At 44.5% G+C, this 23,637-nt stretch overlaps 1 protein-coding gene across 2 annotated transcripts in view; it reads left to right on the forward strand.

Annotated features, from left to right (window-relative positions):
* Positions 1 to 1,350: 1,350 nt before the first annotated feature.
* The window catches only part of KLHL1 (kelch like family member 1), a 476,546-nt gene continuing 454,259 nt past the window's right edge, over positions 1,351 to 23,637 (forward strand). For both annotated transcript variants that reach the window (XM_050948454.1, XM_050948465.1), the window contains exon 1: positions 1,351 to 1,793. In XM_050948454.1, the coding sequence (XP_050804411.1) occupies positions 1,351 to 1,793 (443 nt within the window). The remainder of the gene's footprint in view (positions 1,794 to 23,637) is intronic.

The raw sequence follows: 23,637 nt of genomic DNA on the forward strand, positions 1-23,637 counted from the left end.
TGATTTATGAGCTAGAAGGTGAGGCCATCCAGTACAGTTTTGCCACTGTATTCCTCTCCTTGCCTTGTCACCATGAAACCTTTCATTCTGTGATTATGTCCCAGTTGCACCGTGGCCTTTATAACACCCCTCCCAAATGCTTAACTACCCCTAAGAAAATGTCTCTGCTGTGACTGAACATCCCTTGGGCTTACTGTCTGACTGCATTAAAGGCAGAGACAAACGGTAAGAATTAAATGGTTGGTGGCCCTCTATCTAGTATTGTCTAACTACTACAAGAACACAAAGGCAGGAGGCTAATGAAGGCAGCTCCTCGTTAACCTGCAACCCGATCGCAGTCTATGAAGTTTGCACACTCTTGTGATTCACTCTCTTTTGTTTACTGCTGCTGCTGCTGCTGCATTTGTTGACGTCCTTTTACTCTTAGGGCCACGCAGCGGTTTTAACCAACATTAAAAGGCGACCAGACCTGCACGGCGCGGGGAAGAGGACAGTTAGACCTGCAGACTTACATGCCTGAAAAAGACTGAAGCATACATCTGTCTCTCCTCTATGAAGGCTCCAGTGCACATCTGCGTCACTTACAGCCTGGGAGGGGGCGGCTCGGAGGGAGGCGCCGAGGAAGCAGATGGAAAATTGTACAGTGAGGACCCTGACAGCTTCGCAGGCGGGGAGCGGGTGTCCCCCCGCCTCGTGATGTACATAAAAGAAGCCTCGCTTGCTCCCTTCGCCAGCTCCCGGGCTTTGCTTGCCCAGATAAGTGCAAGCAGGGGACTCCCCTGAGGGTGGGTGGGTGACTTTATTCTCCCCTTCTGTTCTGCCACTGAGCAATGCGAGGGGGAGGAAGAGCCCCCGGCGTTATACCCTGGCGGCGGCGGCGGCTGAGCCAGCTCTCGACTTGTGTCTGTGAATCAGCTTAGTGCTTCCTGAGCAGCCTCCCTCATCCCCTCTCCTTCGCAAGTCTCTCTCTCTTTCCTGAGCGCTGCCTCTGCCTCTCTCCCCCGCTTTGCCTTGCTCGCTCTCCAGCTCGGTGCGCCTCTCCATTCTCCGTCCTCCCCGCGCGTCTCCCGCCCCGCGCCACCGCTCTCGGCCGTGCCCCTCGGCATGCCCAGCTGTGCTCGGAGAGGCGGGGGCTGCTGAGCCGGGACTTTCCGCAGCAGCCGCGGGGCCATCGCCGAGCGCGCGCGGGGCTGGGCGCAGCAGCTCAGCGGGCGCCCTCCTGCCTGGGCCATTTTGCAGTATCAGGCTGCGCGTCGCGCCGCTCGCGCCTCCCCGGCTGCAGCCCCCTTCCCGCGCGGTGCTCTTAGCCCCTCTCTCTCGTCCCCGCTTGCCCAGAGCAGCAGCAGCAGCATGTCAGGCTCGGGCAGGAAGGACTTTGACGTGAAGCACATCTTGCGCCTTCGTTGGAAACTATTCAGCCACCCATCGGCGCCGGCCGGGCCGGTGGGGGGCGGCTGCTTGCAGCCGGACGGCAGCTTCGAGCACTGGGGCCCGAGCCAGAGCCGCCTGCTGAAGAACCAGGAGAGGGGCAGCAGCGCCTTCTGGAAGAAATCCTCTTCCTCCAGCCCGCTGAACGGGACCCTGCTGCCCGCCACCAGGCATGGGCTGGGCCAGCGGCCGTCGCCCAGGACCGTCTTCTACGTGGAGACCCTGGAGGAGGAGGAGGAGGTGCGCGGCGGGCTGGAGCTTACCCGAGAGCAGGAGAAGTCGCTGGTGCTGCAGGAGATGAAGGAGGAGCCGGCGGACTGTTCGGACTGCAGCAGCCAAGCAACAGGTGAAGGATGTGGACACAGGTACAGTGACCCGCGCGGCGCACCCGATCCGTGGGGCTCTGGTTAAGGGGAAGAGAGGGTCTGAGGTTTGACGCTCCCCAGACGGTGTCCGTGTTCACGGCCAAGCCAGCCTCAACTTTGGAGGCTTCTTGTTGGGTGGTTTGTTGTGACCGACTTTAGTTGGGCTAGCAAGTGGGCCGTCCCGGCAGGAGGGAGCTCAGCTCCACAAGGCTCATCAGCCTGGGGACTTAGGTCATTGCTTTTGTGCTACCGGGATTGCACGGGGGAAAGGGGGGTTGGCTTCTACAAAGTACTCTCGACCTTCCTCTAGCTCTTTACAGCCATGGGCAGGACATGTCTGCTATCAGGCTCCCCCACGTAAATTGCTGGTGTCATGACTAGCTACTACACATCAGGGGAAAAAATGGTAACTTGAAAAAAAAGTTTACTAAAAATGTCACTATGGACGTTTTAAATGGAAAAGACTTAGTAAAAGCATCAAAACCCTAAAATTTGATAGAAAAAGATGAACTGAAGATGTGACACTTTTTTTTTCAAATTTGTTACCTAAATCCTAAAAGATGGTGGCTCAGCATTTTCTCTCTCCTCAAATCAATTTCCTTTACACTGCGTAGGCAAGTTCAGAAACAATATAATATTTAGGACAATGAGAACCTACCTTTAAAATGGTGAACTGTCCAGCTCAAAGAGGAACGGAGATAGCTGATAAACTACAAGTTAAGACAGTGAGAAAGGCGATTTCAGGCATGTGTTTTTCAGACCTCTCCCCCCTTCCCCTGTTATTCAGTTATTTTTCTAACTTCTTAGGGTAAAAGAAACGAAAAGTTAAATTAATAGTATATTCATTAAAAAAGTGGAGGGTAATTTAGAGGGAACAAGACTTTTTGATGCAAGTGAAACTGAAGAGTAGATCCCTGAGGTCCATCAACACTGCATCAGTGTCTGTTTCCCCTGCTTTACTCATTACATTAATAACTTTCATTGCATTTCTTTTGCTCTATAGTTATGTTTTCCTTCATAAGTAAAATTTCAGTTTTATTTATAAACAGAAAGGCAAGTCCTGGTACTCTGTTTGCTGTATTGCAAATAACACATATTTTTATTGTATAAGTTCTCTGGGATTCACATGATTGAAGATCAAACTTCATTTGACAGAAGCCACTCTAGAGTATGTAAAAGCTTTCACAGGGGGACCGAAAACATATTTAATCTATTTGAAAAAGGCTTTTAACATTTTTTATCAATTAGTGTAGTTCATTTCACAGTAACTACCTTGTTTAAACAAATGTGGACCATCCAAGGCGTGAGTTAGAGTACTTTGTTAATGGTGCTGAAATTTTATGTACTTTGGAGATTATTTTCAGAATGAGTTGGGTGTTTAACATAGAATTAAAGATACAAATATTTGCAATGTATATATAAGGAAAACCATCGGCAGTTCATAATAAAAGCATTTATAGTTCATATAAATTTTCTATGCATACATTTATTGTTGGGCACATCATTGATTTAAGGATCCTAACAGATGCTACATATTGACCAAAGAAAAAAAATACTTTCCAGCCTTTATCCATGAGGCTAGGTATGATAATTAGATATGTATTTTCTGACATGAGTTGTGTTTAATGGGTTATGTGTGTTCTTAGGTTTTCAGACTGCATTGGTTTAATGCTTTGAATTCATTGTTACTTCAGTAATGTACAGAGCCATCTATTATTGCTATTGTTTGTTAAATTCATATATTAATTTTTGAGTAGTTAAAATGGTTAATGAAAAGAAAACAGTTTTATTGGTAAAAAAGAAAACAACCTCTTTTTCAAAAAGAAAAATGTATTGATTAAAATAGTTTTATAATATAGAGGATTTTTCCAGGATAATTCCAATTTAACTATTTCAGTTTTCAATGCCATGATGTGAGGGTATAAAGTATTGAAATAATTGCTTTTCTGTGATAGAGCATCATCATCTTTATCCTTCTGACATGTACTGTTCAGCACAGTGAGTTGAGTATACTTATACATTCAAAATAACTGACATTCCGTCTTACTGTTTAACACCTGATGATAGCTACCGTGTGCTGCCAACAATCTTCTCTATGCCCTGACCACTTTTGTTTTGCTTTCTATAGTAACTATGATTGCTGAAATGTAGTATCAGCTTCACTGCTTGTTTACATCATTGTTTCTGTAAGATATATGATCCATGGTTCATTATTGAATGACAGCCTAATTCTATCTAAATCAATGGCACAAGTGCAAAGCTGCTAACCATATACCAGTGTATTCGGCCCACTGAGTATGAAATTATTCAAGTCTTGGAGCTCTGGTTTCCCATATTTTGATATGTGGTTTAAGACTGTGGTAACACTTCAAATGCTTTTGATTCTGGGAACTAAAACAGCAAACTTGTTTACTACAAAACTGGAAGTCCTGTAAGATTTCAGATTCCATCCATACATTGAAATTGTTGGGATACCTTTTGATATTATGATAAACTGAAGATAATAGAAGTTATTCCTAAAATGGTGTACTTTAGTATGATAATATAACTGTATATAGGAAATATAAATCCACAGTATATACAGTAAAAATCCTTTCCAGAAAAGAAAGTAAATAATTTTTAATTTCTTTGATGAATGTTACCTTTTTCATAACAGCAATTTTAACACATTTTCATGTTTAAAATTTTAAATAAATACCTCATAAGCATGAACAAATTGTAGAATTTATTTTGCTGATGGATGATGTGTTTTTAACATAAACACAATACGGAATAATGTGAGTTCCTTGTGCATGTAATCAAACACTGTAAGAGGTATAGGAAGGCAGTGTTTTCATGGGAGGGCTTAAATGTATGATTCCAATTTCTATGAGTATGAATCTTATTCATGTCTTTCCTTATTCATGTCTTTTCTGATCTGCATGCTCATGTCCAAGCCAGACAGTTATTGGAATTCCTGTCACTGTTCAGGGCAAGTGCAACTTTATTTCACCTCAGTGGTCCAGTAAGGGCACACAATCCCAGGCTTCCAGCTCCCCAGCTGTTGTCTTTCTTGGGTAGAGAAAGACCCACATCTTGGTCCCTTTTGACTGGGGTGTTTCCAGGCTACTCATTTCCCAGCTTTCACTATGTTATTTCCAGTAGAGTCCGGTTGCCCAAGCACACCTGCTTGCTTTCACTTCAGAGATTGTTAATAGTGTGATGGCCCATGTTTATAGATGCCACGCAGCTCTTTTTATGCAAGCCTATTTTATTTTTAAGGTAAAAGCAGTGTTCAGAAAACTGATTAAGAACAATAAAAGAACCTACATACATGCTAATAAGCTTACCAGACATCACCCCAACTCTAACATGGGCTCTGGAAGGAGCAGGCCTTCAAAACCCCATAAAAGATTTTCTTCTGTGGTCACAAGTTCATAAGATTCGCAACTCAGAATTAGCATCCAGTGTTACAGATCTCAACAGGCCAAGTTCTTCCAACCCATCTCTATGGATTGGGACTCACCATGGACCAGGGATCCTGTCCATTTGCTGGATCAGGAAGAAGGCACCGACCCAGTTTAAAACCAGGCTATTTATCAAAAAAATCCTTTCTTTGTATGTTGGTCCTTGCAGAGTCCAGTTTGAACTAGTATATGTGTACCTTTCCAAGGGGGTGGCTTCACAGGGTAGTTAATGAAGGGGTTATATTAGCATACACCTCCTACTAGAGAAAGTACATACAAATCTACAATAACACACATAAAAATTGCATTTTTAATACAATGATCCTCAATGATATTAAACCTAATTCAGTAAGGATTAATTTAATTCAACACATTTTATCTTTATTCCATAAGATTTGTCCAGGATATTACAGGCTTTTGTCAGTCTGTCACAATTCCCATCTATTGATGCAATAACTTTGTGCTGACAGCTTTTAACAACAGCACACCTTATAGGTGGAACTTCCTTCCTTTGGTGATTCATGACTCTTGACACAGGCTCAGTATTTAGATCTGAGCTAACAATTTAGCTGTTTGTTCTTAATTACTTTAACTCTTAAGTTTGACTTTACTATTCTCTAAAATAGTGTGGAATACATTTTATGAAGAGTATTATACAAATGTAAGTTTAATTGAATCATAAAAGGCACATTTTGCTATGTCAAACTGATTTTGCAAAGAGCTATGTGGATCAAATCCCACAAACATGTATGCACTGGCATAAAGTTGTATTAACAGTGCCATTGATACCAACGACACTACTTGCACACATAAAGATGCTCATACACATCACTTTTTGCAGGATAGGGCATCATATCAGGTAGAGTACCCTCATAATTTTCTGCCTCTTTTATTGCTACTATTAAATACTTTAATTTAATTAAATAGTTAAAACCTGTGCATATATTGTGATAAAGTTCCTCCTCTACCTTGGTGGGTCCTGCACTTATTGGCAGATTTGCTCACCTCAGTGATCTTCCCACAGTCTCGGTCAACTTCTCGTGTGTCTGATCAGGAGTTGGGAGGTTTGAGGGGAACCCGGGCCCGCCCTCTACTCCGGGTTCCAGCCCAGGGCCCTGTGGATTGCAGCTGTCTGTAGGGCGTCTTGTAACAGCTGCATGACAGCTACAACTCCCTGGGCTACTTCCCCATGGCCTCCTCCAAACACCTTTTTTATCCTCACGACAGGATCTTCATCCTGGTGTCTGATAACGCTTGTACTCCTTAGTCCTCCAGCAGCACACCGTCTCACTCTCAGCTCCTTGCACCTTTTGCTCCCAGCTCCTCACACGCACTTCCTCTCCTCTGACTCCCCGTTGCCTGACTGGAGTGAGCTCCTTTTAAAACCCAGGTGCCCTGATTAGCCTGCCTTGATTGGCTGCAGGTGTTCTAATCAGCCTGTCTGCCCGAATTGGTTCTAGCAGGTTCCTGATTACTCTAGTGCAGCCCCTGCTCAGGTCACTCAGGGAACAGAAAACTACTCATCCAGTGACCAGTATATTTGCCCTCTACCAGACTCCTCTACCCTACTGGCCTGGGTCTGTCACAGTATATAGTGCTAAAATAGTTGACAGTTGATTGTTTGATTTAGTTTAGATTTAAAGATTTGATAGGCAACCTAGAGATAACAACAGATAGAAAAAAATATCAGCTATACTTATTGACATACACAAAAACCTCATTAAAAGAACATAGTTAAAATTGCAAAGTCAACCACTTAGAATTTAGGACGTAACGTTGCCTGAGCAATCTTAATTCAGCTCTCATGGGCATATGTTTTATGATACAGTCTTTAATTGTATGTTCACATACTAGTTTTTCCTGCCTCATGCAATGCACAAGATATGCAATTAATCAGCAGTTATTCAATATTTTGTTTTATCCTCATTGTTCAATGTATGGCCCCAGACCTTACTTAAAGCAAAGTATTGAAACCCTGCTCTGAAGACAGAATTATCAATTTCCTCACAGGATTATCTCTTGTTCCAGTCACTAGAGTATCTGCCTGCTTCAAAAATATTAATTAATTTGTCTTCATAACACCTCTGTGAGTTGAGGGTGTTGTTATCCCTGTTTTACAAGTGGGGAACTGAGAAACAGAGAGATAAACGTTAAACATATTCGCTAGTTTTGAGTGCAATTTGAGACTCCTAGGACATGATTTTGCAGAGCATTTAACCAGGGCTGGCTCTAGGTTTTTTGCTGCCCCAAGCAAAAGAATTTTTGGCTCCACCCCCCCCCCCGAATTTTTTTTGCTTCTACACATTTACACTTTGCAGTTTTGTTTTGACTGTTTAAAATAAAAAAAATGAAAACAGAGAATCTGTAGTTAGTGAAACAAAACCATTTCCTACTAATGTAATTGTAACACTTAATTTTAACAAAACCCTCCTGCCTGGCCAACTCTTACCTTGCTGTGGATCTGGCCCGAGGCTGTTTCAGCTCCCGTCACCACCGCTCCCAGGGCCAATGGTTGGGCTGCTGCTGGATCCCAGCCCCGCTCATCCTGGGTCTTCGCCTTGGCCCTAGCATGAGCTGGGCTCAGCCCAGGCTGCCGCTCTGCTCCCCTCTCCCCTCCCCTGGCAGGAGGTGGTGCAGAGGGGAGGAGGAGGCGGGGACAAGCCAAGGAGGAGTGGCCCGCCCGGGCGTCATGTCCCTCCCGTCCTCTGCAGCCAGAGCAGGGACACGCTATCGGCTCCCGCCTGGGGGGTGGCCGCTGCCTGCGGGATAGCGGCGGGGACCAGCTGAGGAGGAGCGGCCCATCCTCTGCAGCCGAGGTAGGGCCATGCTACCGCCTCCTGCTGCTCTTCTGCGGTCAGCGGCCACCACCCCCAAGGCGGAGCCGGTAACGCAGCCCTGCCCTGGCTGCAGAGGATGGGCTGCTCCTCAGCTTGTTCGCACCACTCTCCCGTGGTCAGCGGCCATCCCCACTCCCCAGGTGGGAGCCGGTAGCGTGGCCCTGCCCAGCTGCAGAGGACAGGCTGCTCCTCAGCTTCCAATGGCATGAACCAGGGCCACCCAGAGGATTCAGGGGGCCTGGGGAAAAGCAATTTTGGGGGCCCCTTCCATAAAAAAAGTTGCAATACTATTAGAATACTGTATTCTCGTTGGGGCCCCTGTGGGGCCCAGGGAAAATTGCCACACTTCCCCCACCCCCCTGTGGCCCTGGGAAAAATAAACATTTAAAAACCTTCTGCATCTCAGCACAAACCCAGTTTTGAGAAAATTTCTTTTCAAGCCACCTTTACAAGGTATCACTGGTTCTCAGCATCAGCTAGTGCTAAAAGGCAGTAAAGGTCATTAAAAAGGTTGTACAAATATTTTCCATCAAAACTTTTTTTGGATCGAAAGCTAGGGGTTTTTAAAAAGCAGAAAAAAATCACAGACAATGTCTGCTTTCTTTCAAAATTTGTTGTGGTTTTTCTAATTGAAAAAGCTGAAATAAATCTGCCAAAACCTGAACATGATTTGGGGTTTCAGAAGTGTGTGGCCAAATATTTGCTGCTTGCTGTGTTTGATTGTTTAAAGAAACAATAAAAAAAATATGCTTAAAAAATATCCAAAACTTTTGAATTTTAATGGAATTAGATGCCTTGCCTCCTTGATCTTCTCTGGCAAAAACACACACAACAACAGACAAAGACTTTCCTCCCTCCAAGATTTGAAAGTATCTTGTCTCCTTATTGGTCCTGTTGGTCAGGTGTCAGCTAGGTTATGTGATCTTCTTAACCCTTTACAGGCAAAAGAGGAATTCACCCTTGACTGTATGTTTATGACACACTCTAAAAGCTTATCAGATGTCACTGCTCAATCTGATGGGGGCCCTAGTAAGCCAAAGTTCTTCCAGCCCTTTTGGAAGGGTTGCGTTTTTGGTCAGAAGGACTTGTCTGCTTGCTGAATCAAAAGAAGGCCCTGAGTCAATTTAAATGTAGACTTTTTATGCCAAACATCCTTTCTTAGTCAGTCGGTCTCTGGAAAACCTAGTTTGAACTGGTTTATGCAAGCATCCCCAGGCATGGTACCTCTCTGGAGGTCTTTACAACCTGAGTGATTCAGTTTAAATCACCATCCACTGCTTTTAGTTCCTGGAGGAGCTCTGGTATCAATCCCCCTCACTCTCCTCCACTGCCCCAAGTTGCATACAGTCCCTGGCCCACAGTGATACATAAACCATTCATAAGCTTAATACAGTATGTATCCCCAGAGATACTGCACAAGGTGGCATCATATGTCATAACAACCAGTATGATATTAGTCTCTTTTGTAGCTGCATCATAGTGTTGACACATTCACTTTGTGATTCACTGTAATCCCCAGATCCTTTCCAGCAGTACTATTGCCTAGCTAGTTATTCCCAATTTTGTAGTTATGCATTTGATTTTTCATTCCTAAGTGTAGTACTTTGCACTTGTTTTTATTGAATTTCATCTGCTGATTTCAGACCAATCCTCCAATTTGTCAAGGGCATTTCAAATTCTAGTCCTGTCCTCCAAAGTGCTTTCAACCCCTCCCAGCCTGGTGTCATTTGCAAATTGCCTAAGTGAACTTTCAACTCCATTATCCAGTTGATTTATGAAAATATTGAATAGTGCTGGACCCCTGTGGGACCTGCTGGACACATTCCCCACTTTGAAAGTGTATCATTGATAACCATTCCTTGATTATTGTCCTTCAACGAGGTTTTCACCCACTATTTCACCTACCTGCACATGATTGAGCCGTAGAAGGCCGGCCAAGTACATACTTGGCTAAAATAATGTAGAATATCTTGTGGTTAATCTGAAGAGCAGAAATACACTATTTTTCTTCTTTGCCCAAGGAGTGACTCAGTTATAGGTGAGAAGGAGGAATGTGCTCATGCCATTCAGCAAAAGTAACAGTTTCAGCCAGATATCTAGACACTGGGACAGAGGCTGGGTGAGAAGCTGAGAGTTAAAGTAAGCAAGCCATATTTAGCAGGTGCCCCCTATGAGTCTGAACTCAGGCCAGTGAGCCATTCAGGTTAGGCATAAGGAGCATACAGAAGTCTGTGCGGTTACAACTAAAGCTGGCTGATTTTTTGGTTCAATCAAGCAGGAGCCGGTAGCGCGGCCCTGCCTTGACTGCAGAGGATGGGCCGCTAGTCAGCTCGCAGCGGCGCGTACAAGCCGAGGAGGAGCGGACCATGCTCTGCAGCCAGGGATGGGCCGTGCTATCGGCTCCTGCCTGAGGGGTCCGGGGTGGCTGCTGCCTCCAGGAGAGCAGCGGGGACATGCTCCCCACTTAGTTGGCTCCCTGCCCCACTGCACCCGGTGGCAGAACAGGCTGGTTACTACCCCTGGGCCGTCAGGATCCAGCCTTGGACACTGCTTCTGGTATGAGCTGGGGTCCCAGCCTTATGCCGCCCCCTATATTTGGCCGCCCTAGGCACCTGCTTGTTTAGCTGGTGCCTAGAGCTGCCCCTGCATTTAACATCATATATCAAAACACAGTTCCCATTAACTTCTGTTGCAGCTGTGAGTGCTCAGCACTTTTGCTAATCAGAGACAGTTGAGCACTCAGAAAATGAGAAATATATACCTAGTGAGCACTTATGAAAAGTTTGGTTTAAATGAGATGTCTGTCATCGCATAAGACCTCTGGACTATATCTACAAAGGTCACTTAGACTCAGCTCTGCATTGCACAGGCAACCTTAATTGTGGTTTTTCCTAACTTTGGAGCACTTGCCTTTGCAGCCATAATAATGTTCATTTAATATAGTTCTTTATGTATAATTTCCTGTTTTTCTTTAAAAAAAAAGCAAACTGAGAAAACAGAAATTCCATGATGTGGCTGTGACGGGTTGTCATCCCTGGGAGCTGTTGGAACTGCTGTGCCCTCTAACCATTTAGCTGAGTTGACCTACCTTAAACTGCTCTGCTGGGGACTGAGCCAGCCTCTCTAGCCCCTGTTATCACTCAACACGATAGCAAGTGGTGCCACCCACCCAAATGAATTACCTGAGTGCTTGATCTAACCCACTCATAGATTAATAATGGAGCTCTAGCCAATTTTCCATCTTCCCAGCCTTGCACCCCTGCTGGAGTAAAAACCAAGAATTATACCACAAGGATCTGTACAACGCAAACTCATTAATATAGTTCACTTCCCCCTCAATGTGAGAAAGATATGGAACAAGCCTGTGTTACTCAAACTAAGATTTTCCCATACACTTCACTCAAAATACACTAGTTAAGATAACACATAAAACAAGATACAGGAAGATAGATTTTAGGTGATTATAAGTGATAACAAACAGATTAAAGCAAATTATCTAGCAAATAAACAAAAACACAAATTACCCTAATATACTAGATAGGATTTGAATTAGTAATATCTCACCCTGACAGATGATACATGCAGTCCACCAGTCCACAGGCTAGAAATTCCTTAAGCCTGGGACCAGGACATCCTTCAGTTCAGTCTTTGTCCCTTGTGTGAGGAGTGAGGCCAAGAGATGATGTCATGGTCCAATCCAGAATGCATGCTGAATGTCCTTGACCAGTACCACATTTGCAAATACTAATAGTTCTATACATCCCAGAGTGCTCCCTTTCAGTCCCTCTGCAGCAAGTCCTAATTGACTTGAATGCAGTGGATAACTTTGCTGACCTGGATGTGGCCTGGATCCTGCAGATTCCCCTAATGGCCAAGCCTGTTACAGATCTATGAGGGACAATTGATGGGTCCCCTCTGTGCTCTGGGTCAGTGGCCATGGGGTCTGTGCTCCTAGAGATCACCATCTAAGGGCATCAAGAGATGCTGCAATTCTGTGACATTCTCTCCCCTCATTTTCCTCTGACCCTAGGTATTTCTTGAATGACCTTCTATAACCCTCTCATTCACTGCATGAACTAAACATCAGCTTCTCTTCAGAATTCTACCAACAGTACTGCCTTATCCCAGGAAGCAGAGAATGCACTGCAGAGCACTAACAGTCACAAGCCAAGGTGCTTTGTCTGACAGACTTGACTTGCTGCCACTTCCACCCAAGTACCTTGACTTTGCTGGTGTATTTGAAAAAAGAGTGCAGACATCCTATTCTTGCATAGGGATCATGACTACTCAATTAGATTGCAACTGGGAATAAAGATTTCATTCAGTTGCATTTATGCCATGTCTGAACCAGTGGGGCAGCCAGGTTCTAACATCAGGGGGAGCGAACACATAAAAAAAAAGGCACCATCCGACATATCAAATTACTAATTAGATTATTTTAAATTTGTTATACATATGTATTTGTACTTAAAATAAAAACACAAGACTGATCCAGCCACAGAACGGTTTGCACAGCCAGCATTTCACAGGAGAACTTTAGATTATACTCAGATATAATTTAGATTCTAGAAAGTAAATGACAGAATACAGGAGTTTATAATTGTCACAGGTTTAAAAAATTACTGGCCATTTTTTCCAGTTACTAATTTCATATTAAAATCAATCAATGAAATGCACTTTATTTATAATAGATCATAATACTAAAGCCACCAAAAACGCATGACAAATACATGTTTTATGAGAATTGGTGAGCAAAGATCTTATAGCTTTTCGGGGTTGGACAAAGCAGTAATTTCCCTTGAAGTAGCTTTATTCATGGGTTTTTTTCAAAAACAAAAGACATCTCTAAGACACAGGTTGGCAGTTTAACAATTTTGAAACATTGAGTACTGAAAGTTTGGGTTTTTAACCAATTTAAATTGTACACACACACACACACACACACACACACACCCCTCGTCCTGCTATCCTATCACCAGTTCTGTTACTACAGGAATGAAATCTAAACATCCAGTAAAATAGCTAGTTCCACATTGTTCTTCAAACCTCAGATCAGAGAAATGCAGCTTTGCATTTGAGATACTATATGACTGTAGTACATTTTGCACTGCCCGCATCTATACTAACATCAAGATAGGAGAAGAGGACAAGACTGTCTCTAGCATATATGATTTGAAAAAAAAAGGTGAGAGACACCCACCCACTATCAATGCAACAAGAAGGGAGAACAGTAGCTGGAGCCAAGAAAGAAGATGCAATGAAACCCTCCTATACCCACAACTGATATCTGAAAAGCATCAGTCACTCTGCAGATCAAGGAAAGAAAGAGCAGCCAGTATTCAGACAGATAGGATCCTTATGACCTATGTAGGAGAAGTGCACTTTCTAAGTAAACTCTAGTTGTTTCCCAACAGAGTTTTCTTATGGATTTATTTGAAGCAAAAATTAAGATTAGGAGTCTGATTTAAATTATGTAAATTTTCAGTTTTAGTTAACTATGAAACTATTATAACTACTTTTATTTTAATCCTGCCTTCTTAAAAGGCTACAGAGTTATAACAGATAATTACAAAGATTAAAGTACATGCTTTAATATAATTAGGACTGGGCCACCCAAGATGAAAACTACACCATGGAAGAGTCCTACAACTAGGTATTTGAGGCCAATCCCTTTATCAATGGAATCCTCAACCAAAATATGAGGAAGGAGAAGAGTACACTCTCTAACTTTTGACAATAATTCAAGGTCAGCCAGCCACCAAGAAGACCAGTACCATTCATATTCTAGTATCAGAGGAATAGCCGTATTAGTCTGGATCTGTTAAAGCAGCAAAGAGTCCTGTGGCACCTTATAGACTAACAGATGTATTGGAGCCTGAGCTTTTGTGGATGAATACCCTGCATCCGACAAAGTGGGTATTCACCCACGAAAGCTCATGCTCCAATACGTCCATCTGTTATCTATAAGGTGCCACAGGACTCTTTGCTGCTCATTCATATTCTGGTTTTGGATAAAACACCTGATCTTGCCTACATCATAGAAACCTTCCTCCTTCTAAGCCTACACCCCACTACATGCTTTAGCAATAAAGTAACCATTAAACAAGTTCTGAATCAGTAGTCTTTCTTCCCAATTTAGTTTTAACAAAAAAAAGCTGCAACATAAGTAGCTATGGGAGATGACAGTGCAACTACTATGTATCGGTGGGGGAAAAATGTGCTAGTATTGTCCTGGATATACTGGTCTGTTGAGTGTTATTGCTTTTAATATGCTAATGCAAACACTGTAATAGAGTATTAATGTCCCAGTGTACTGTAGCTTCTTTTAATTTACAGTAATACTAGTAGTGGTGCATGTGAAAAGTGTCTTAAAAGCTGACACTACAGCAGTGATATTCCCAAGCCAGAATTCATAGGGCTAGGGGTGGGGAAGGGGAGTGCATCTAGGTATAAGTAACATCTCTCACACCAAACAGGAACTTTTTCACAGTTCACTGCAATTTGGAAGTGTGATTATTATACCTTGTCTTACAAACACTACGCCATTACATATGCACAAGGTCAGTAATTTCCCTCCCCATATATACAGAGGGTGGACAAAAGGAAGTATCCTCATGATTTGGGAATTACACTGGAAAAGGGAGGTGTAATTTCATGCTTGTGTAGACGTACTCATGCTAGTGCTGATCAAGCTAGTGTGCTAAAAATAGAAACGGAGCCAGAGTGGTGCAAGGGGCTAGCCATCCTGAGCTGGAGGATTCTGAAGGGCTTGGGGTCTAGCAGTATTGTGACATCAGAGAGCAAGAGCCACAGCCCTTTGGATAGGAAAGGATTGGTGCAGAACCCAAGGCTTTGCCAGACACTCAAGGTGAAAGAGGTCTGTGCAAGGCCCCAGCATGCCCTCCCTCATCAGCAGGCAGAAGCCACACCCTCCCCTCCCGCCCAACTCTGTGCTCCTCCAAGGAGACCTCCAGTAGGAACAGGGGAGACCAGACTGTTTCTAAAGGTAGCAAATGTAGACAAAAAATAAAGGCCCAAAAGGCTTTTAAAAACATCTTGAGGTAGCAGAAAGGACCCAGCCCTTCCCTTCCCACCCCTCCCAGACACTGCATGTTGCAGGAAGGGGAGGCAGCTTGAAAACATTTAAAAAAACACCTTCAAAACTAAAGCCAACCTATCAAGGGTCCAGGCTGCAGACAGCACCCAGCACAGTACAACTCAGTCATGCCCTCAGTGGGCATCTCTGCAGCAGTCAGAGAAGAGAGCTGAAACTGGAAAAAGCAAGATGCAGAATGACAGTGGACCCAGGACACAGGCTCTGTGGATGGTACCAGGTCCCAACTGGGAAGGTGGCGGGGCGAGGGTAAGAGCAGAAACAAGGTCTGGAGAGCAGCATCTTTCCTGAAATCTCCTATTCCCCTGCAAAGCTGGGCTTCCTCTGCCTAAGGGAGGAAGGGCTCCATCAGGGGAGCTCCTTCCACTACATGAACTCAGCAGTCTCTGCTGGGCCCTAGGCTGGGAGGAACAGGGGAGGGTGCTGCTAAGGGGTGGCACTGCCGTGGCAGTGACAAAGGGTGGCTCTCAGCCCTTATCCTGCCCCCACCCCCAAGGATCACACAGCCTGGTAAAAGCAAGAAGGTAAATAAAAAAGGTGCTACACCAAAACTGTACATAGGTTCCTGCCCATGTGGCCAGCACATACTGAGCAGAGCCCAGCTGGTGCTATAGGCCAGAGGTTCTCAAACGGGGTGTCAGGACTCCTCAGGAGGTCACAAGGTTACTATATGGGGGGGGTTGTGATCTGTCAGCCTCCACCCCAAACCCTGCTTTGCATTCAGCCTTTATAGTGGTGTTAAATATATTTTAAAAAGTGTTTTTAATCTATAAGGGGGGGTCGCATTCAGAAGCTTGCTATGTGAAAGGGGTCACCAGTACAAAAGTTTGAGAATCACTGCTATAGGCTAAGGGCTGACTCAGCAGATCCAGGGTTCATCTTGGTGGACAGAGCTCACCCATGTCTCTGCTTGGGGGCCACACAGCCCCACTCCTGCTACCAATCCTTGGAGTCCAGCCAGGGAGGTAGCTGCCAGTGGGTGCAGTTGCAGGGCTGGGACTGTCCCCATGATCAATCCTCTCCAGGCAGTTCCATGTACATGCTCAGTTCCCCAGCAGTACAGCAGAGCCTGCTCTCCTGCACAGGTACACAGATCAGGCTCTCCCACAGCAGCATTGTCAATTATCCAACCCCCCACGTTCCTTGACTCCCCCCCGGAACCCCTGCCCTATCCACTCTCCTTCCCTGTCCCCTGACTGTCCCCCGCCACCCCATCCAACCCCTCCTCTCATTCCTGATGGCCCTTCGGAACCCCTGCCCCATCCAACCACCCCTTCTCCCTGTCCCCTGACCACCCCAGGAACCCCTGCCGCTGACTGCCCCCTGCCACCCCATCCAACCTCCCCTCCTTCCTGACTGCTCCCCTGGGCCCTCTGCCCCCAGTCAACCCCCCTGTTCCCTGCCCTTTGACTGCTCCAACCCCTATCCACCCCCCCACCCCCGACCATCCTCCCAAACTCCCCTGCGCTCTATCCAGCCTCCCCAACCCCCTTACCGTGCTGCCTGGAGATGGCTGGCAGCACTACAGCCACACTGCTCAGCTGGAGCCAGGCCTCTCCGCCGCCGCACAGCACCTGGAGCACCGGGTCAAGCTGTGCTCGCAGGCCCCCACTTTCTGTGAATCAGCTGTTCACGTGGGAAGCCTGGGAGGGCGGAGAAGCAATGCGGGCAGCTTTGCACTCAGGCCTGGCGAGGCAGAGTGGAGGTGAGCTGGGGCAGGGAGCGGTTCCCCTGTGTGTCCCGCCCACCAGGTTACCTGCGACAGTGCGGGCGCCCCCCGACCCAGCTCACCTCGGCTCCATCTCCACCTCGCTGGGCCTGAGCATGAAGCCACTGCACTGCTTCTCCGCCCTCCCAGGCTTCCCGCGTGAACAGCTGATTCATGGGAAGCGGTGGGGAGGGGAAGAAGCAGGGCGGAGTGTTCAGGGGAGGAGGTGGAGCGGAGGTGAGCTGGGGCTAGTGGGCACGGCAGGGAGCACCCACCAAATTTTCCCCATGGGTGCTCCAGCCTAAGGCATTTTGGATAATGTACTCAGGGAGAGCGGCTGCTCCCCCTCAGCTACTCTCCTAGTCTGAACCTGAACTGGCTGTGCTGTGCAATATATGTGGCAATATTGTATGTAAAGTTATAAGATTCTATTATATAACATTATTGAGACATGTTCCAAGTTTAGAAAAGCATGCACAAACCAGTTCCTCAAAAACAAAAGACAAACTGATGCCTCAGCCAGGAGTCAGCAAAATCAAATGGCCTATCACCTGGTTAAGTGGACATTCTTCATCATGATAAAGGGTGTGAGGAAGAAATATACATTTTGGCAAAGAAACCTTTTCTTTGACTTCATTTAACTTTTTCAGTTAGATATTAGTTGTTGTTTATGTTTTACTTCTTTGTAACCAATTCTGACTTTTATGTATATTACTTGTAATAATTTAAAATCTATCTTTCTGTAGTTAATAAACTTGTTTTATTGTTTTATCTAAACCAGTGTGTGTTTGGACTGAAGTGTTTGGAAAACTCCATTTGAGATAATAGCATTCATGCATATCATTTTCTATTAATGAAATCACAGACTTTATATGAGCTGGTATTGTCCAGGAGGGTTCTAAGCAGTACAAGATGCATGCGTCTGGGGGAAATTCTGGGACTGGGAGTTTGCTTTTGTTGCCATGCAATGTAATTCATGAGTGTCTAGCTATAGCACTGATACAATATAGCTAGGCTTGATTTATACACTGGAAGGAGGAACGATTGCTCTCACAGTAAAGCAGTATAAGAGGCACCCCAGGCTGGAAAATTGAGGGGACACAGCTGTCCATCTGTCCAGTTTGCCTCCTGGGTAATGTCATAAAAGGCTGCTCAGATATACACAAAATCAGACCTCAGAGAGGCATATAACTTAGTACATATTAGAACTGGGGATAAAGGTAAGATAGACCACATTTTGAATCCGCTGGGGACATTTTTAATACATCATAATGACTCTTGGTTTAACCAATGACTGCCACATTTCAGTATTTTATTAAAGCCATGTTCCAGGATACTCTGGACCAATACATGATGGTATATGTGGACAATATACACAAGTAACATAGTTACTGATAACCTTTAAACAAATTTTCAATGGAAAGTTGAATGTTACTAGTGAAATTAAATACATACAAGTATTTTTGGTAATAATAAAGTGAAGGTGTGTCTATTTTAGCCCTGAAAAGTCCCTATTTATAGCTTTGAAATGTTGGCAGATGGTTAGGAAGTAAAGGCAGTGCTGGAAATGTGAAATTATGCTTGAAATATATATTTTTTTTCATAAATGAATAAAACCTAAGTCAGGAAAGTATTCTTTTTCTGGAAAGCACTTACATATGTGCTTAAATGTTCAACATACCATGGCTTTAGTTAAATCCAAAATTCAGTTTGTGGCATGTTTGGGGATGAGTGTCATGTGGTATGCAGATCCTGTCCTCCTTCGGGGCAGGATGAGGTTGTGATACCACTGCATTTTCAGTCTATAAGATTGTCCTTAGGCTGAAAGCAGCACAACCCAGAGTCAATATGGCAGTCCTTGGGGACAGGGCAGTGTGCTCTAGCTGCCAGAGACAATTACAATGGCCCTTCTGTTTTGGGCGGTGTAGCCTAGTGGCCAGAGTCAATGCAACCTCCCTCTGATACAGGCTCGTGCAGCTTAGTGACCGGAGTCAGTTACAGTGCCTGCATTCAGGGCAGTGTGGTCTAGTGGCCAGAGTCAATTACAGCAGCCTTTGCATTCAGGGCAGTATGGCCTAGCAGCCAGGGTCAATATAACAGCCCTCAGGCACAGGGCAGTGCAGCCTAGTAGCCAGTATCTGAGGGGCTGCCATCAGAGGGATGATGGCCCAGGTCGGGGGGCCCTGACCCAAGACCCTAATAGTGGTGGAGTGGTCCACCACTAAATCAGTGGGGAATCACACCAAAACATGCTAACCTCACACAGGTGGGAGATGCCACTTGCTCACCCTCCCTGCATCATTTCCTACTGTGCTTCCAGAACCTGCAGTCCATAGGGCATTGTGGTTGCCAGGCTCCTCAGCGCAGATAATTCCTTTTGGCTCTGTTGGCCACAGATCTCCAATATGAATCTCAGGATCTCCAGCTCCCACAGGCAAGGGCTGTTACAGCTCTTCAGCTGGAGCCTCCCCCCAAAGGTCCTCTCTGGCAGTCAGCCTAGAATGAGCTGGGCTGCTCCCTTTTATACTTCGGCAGCAGTTAGAGCATGCCCAGCATGGTCTGAGAGGCAGGACTTCTGCCACCCATACTGTGGGGTTAACTCATCTTGCCCAGTGCATGGTATGTACATCCCATCACACAGACACCCCTTAAGAGGGACCCCGGTGGGTGGTTCATTTCCCTCTGCTCCCCTCTCGGCCTGTAGAAGAAGTCGGCGTTGGCATGAACTTTACCAGGTCGATGACACGCGGAAATCAGATAGAGGGAGAGGTACCAACACATAATCCTGGGATTGGTGTCCTTCATACTGTGTAACCACCAGAGGGGTGCAGGATTGGTAATCAGTGTGATGGTGCTACCAAGCAGATAGTAGCATAGGGTATTGATAGCCCACTTTACTGCCAAGGCCTCCTTCTTGATCATTGAATGCTATGTCTCCCTGGGGAACAGTTTATGGCTCAGATATAAAATGGGGTGTTCTTCTGCATTGATTTCCTGGGATAGGACGGCCCCTAATCCCACTTCTAAGGCATGGCCCTGTCTGGTTTAGGGACCAGTACTATAACGCTTCACCATTCGCTTCGAGGTTCTTCCACCACTCCCATCTCAAGCATCGTCTCCAAATCCTGGTGGAGAGTATTCCACATCTTCCTGGGGAGGGGCCAACAGTCATTCCTCACCCTCTGTCCTGGAATTGTTGCAGTGTGATGGCTTATGATATCAGTCTGCCCTGGGATTGTTGACAGGACATCCAGGTTGTCCTGTACGCGATGTTGTAATGGTTCCTGTTGTGCAAGGCCAAGGCCTTCTCCCATTACCACCGGCTTTGGTTCCAGAGGTTCTCCCACAAGGGGACCCAGTTCTGGTTCTGGGGGTGAAGGTGCAATGAATAAGGCCTCTTTGTCCTTCCAGGCTTTCAACAAGTTCATGTGATATGTGCATACTTGTTTCCATTGCCCCAGCAACTTGATCTCATAATCTACTGGTCCTACCTGGTGAGACATCTCAATGGGGCCTTACCACTCGGCTAATAGCTTTGACTCAGTAGAGGGAAATAATAATAGAACCCGGTCCCCAGGCTCAAAGCTGTGTACCTTAGTCCCTGTGTTGTATTGTCACTCCTGGGTTCACTGGGCTTGTAACAGATTCTTTCAAGCGAAGGTGCCCAAGGCCTGGAGATGCTCACAGAGTCATAACACATAGTGACAGGTTTCAGAGTAGCAGCTGTGTTAGTCTGTATCTGCAAAAAGAACAAGAGTACTTGTGGCACCTTAGAGACTAACAAATTTATTTCAGCATAAGCTTTCGTGGGCTACAGCTCACTTCTTCAGATGCATAGAATGGAACACACAGGCAAGATATTCATACATCCAGAGAACATGAAAAGGTGGAAGTATGCATACCAACTGGAAGAGTCCAATCAATTGAGATGAGCTATCATGAGCAGGAGAAAAAAAACCTTTGAAGTGATAATTGAGATGATCCATAGAAGGTGTGAGGAGAACTTAACATGGGGAAATAGATTTAATTAGTGTAATGACCCAACCATTCCCAGTCTCTGTTTAGGCCTGAGTTAATTGTATCTAATTTGCATATTAATTCAAGTTCAGCAGTCTCTCTTTGGAGTCTGTTTTTGAAGTTTTTTTGTTGCAAAATTGCCACCTTCAAGTCTGTCACTGAGTGGTTAGAGAGGTTGAAGTGTTCTCCCACTGGTTTTTGAATGTTATGATTCCTGATGTCAGATTTGTGTCTATTTATTCTTTTGCATAGAGACTGTCCGGTTTGGCCAATGTACATGGCAGAGGGGCATTGCTGGCACATGATGGCATACTTGAATAGATATGTTGGCAGAGCTGGCATCAGGCTTTGTTGCAAGGGCTGGAAGGGACCTTGAGAGATCATCAAGTCCAGCCCATGATGCTGAAGCATGACCATCCCTGTTCTTGAAAGCCTCCAGTGATGAGGATTTCACAAACTCCCTTGGAAGCCTGTTTCAGAACTTAACTACACTTATAGTTAGAAAGGGTTTGCTAATATCTAACCTAAATCTTCTTTGTTGAATATTAAGCACTTTACTTCTTGTCCTATTTTCAGTGGGCCTGAAGAACAATTGATCACTATCATCTTTTTAACAGCCCTAACATATATGAAGGCTGTGACCAAGTTTCCCCTCAGTCTTTTTTCCCCAAGATTAAACATGACCAGTTTTTTAAACCTTTCCTCATATTTCAGGTTTTCTAAATCTTTTATCATTTTTGTTGCTCTCCTCTGAAGACTCGCCAATTTTTCCCCATCTCTCTTAAAATGTGGTATCAAAAACTGGACACAGAACTCCAGCTGAGGCCTCATCAGTGCCAAACAGAGTGGGACAATTTACTCCCGTGCTTTACATATGACACACCAGTTAATAAAATCAGAATGATATTAGCCCTTTTCACAACTGCATCACATTGTTGACTGCTACCACCTGGCCACTTATTCACCATTTTGTAGCTCTTTGTTTGATTTTTCCTTCCTATGTGAAGTATTTTTCACTTATCTTGATTGAATTTCATTTTGTTGAATTCAGTCTAGTTCTCTAATTTGTCCGGGTCCTTTTGAGTTCTAATTCTGTCCTTTAAAAATGCTTTCAATCCCTCCCAGTTTGGTGTCATCTACAGATTTTGTAAGCATACTGTCCACCCTGTTATCCAAGTAATTAATAAAAATATTACCAGACCAAGGACTGACCCCTGCAGGACCCTACTATTTTTGTCCTCTCAGTCTAACAGTGAACCATTGACAGCTGCTCTTTAAGTATGGTCTTTCAACTGGTTATGCACCCACTGTGAGGGGTTTGGTCACAGAGACCCCCCTGGGACTGTCACCTGACGTGCTGGAATTACCTTTGAGCCTGTTTTCCCTGCCAGCTTGGGACTCCAGAACCCTGCCTTTCTGAACTAGACATGCTAGCCTGTTGCAACACAATACTAGGTCTGGTCCACACCCCCAAAGCTGCAGACTTTAACCCAGGGATCGGCAACCTATGACCCACGGCCCACCAGGATAAGCTCCCTGGCTGGCCGGGCTGGTTTGTTTACCTGCTGCGTCCACAGGTTCGGCCGATCATGGCTTTCACTGGCCGTGGTTTGCCGTCCCAGGCCAGTAGGGGCTGCGGGAAGAGATGTGGGTCGAGGGATGTGCTGGCTGCCGCTTCCTGCCTCCTTCATTGGCCTGGAGTGGTGTACTGTGGTGAACCCTGTTAATGAAGGAATTCAGGAAGTGTCATTCAGATATGGAGAAAGGATCAATGTGTTTATGCTGTCTTAAAATTGTAGAAAGTTTTGTTATGGATGTAGTGGGGCTGAGAGAAAGGTTTTGTGAAAAAATCTGAACACAGATGTTTATTTACTTTTGGAAAATACACACCAGGTTTGGAGTAATTTGCCCAGCTATACAAGGTAACACTTCATATTTACCTCAGATAATTTTATTGAATATATTGTATCAGCTGATATCATTTGAAACATTCTCTGTGTTTATGAGAGTAAGATTTAGTACAAGTTATAAATATCCAAGTAGGAAGAAAATTTGAATACTGATTTCATTATAGTTAAAAAAAGTCTGATTTAAATGTATTATTATAGACCTAGTATAACTGACTTTCCTTTGGGATATTATGTTTGTGATCTCTAAAATATTGGATTTTGTACTGCCACTCATCACCCATAGTGTCTGGGGCCCTTCTACTTTAAATGTTTTATTAGTTTATTTGGTTAGAGATTTTCAGTTTTAGTTTTTTATTCTGTTTATTTATTTAATACAAACACACTACAGGTGGGCAGCACAACTTCAGACTATATAGTTTTTTTAAAAAACATAAATGTAGAATAAACAGTTCTTGACCTTTCCATGAAAACATTTTTTAAAAATTGTCACTTTTCTTTTGTATCTATGGAGTACAGTACTTATACCTTAACAACTTCTGCATATATGGTAGTTCTTAATTCCAGAACACTTTAAATACAAAAAAGAGTTCAGTTCTAAGTGTTTTGTTCGTTATGAATATATTGAGGATATATTTGGTTATGTTTAAGGATTTTAAGGATTTTTATTGCACATTGATTGCCTTTTAATTATTTTAATGTAAAAGATTAAGGATTTGTGTTTAAAAATATGAAAGAATAGGAAAGTAGGTGCAAGAGGCCACTTTTGCACAATGTTCATCCAACAGAATGTAATAAAAGGCTTGCTACAAGTT

This window comes from Gopherus flavomarginatus, chromosome 1 (assembly GCF_025201925.1).
Source record: "Gopherus flavomarginatus isolate rGopFla2 chromosome 1, rGopFla2.mat.asm, whole genome shotgun sequence".
Lineage (NCBI taxonomy): Eukaryota > Metazoa > Chordata > Testudines > Testudinidae > Gopherus > Gopherus flavomarginatus.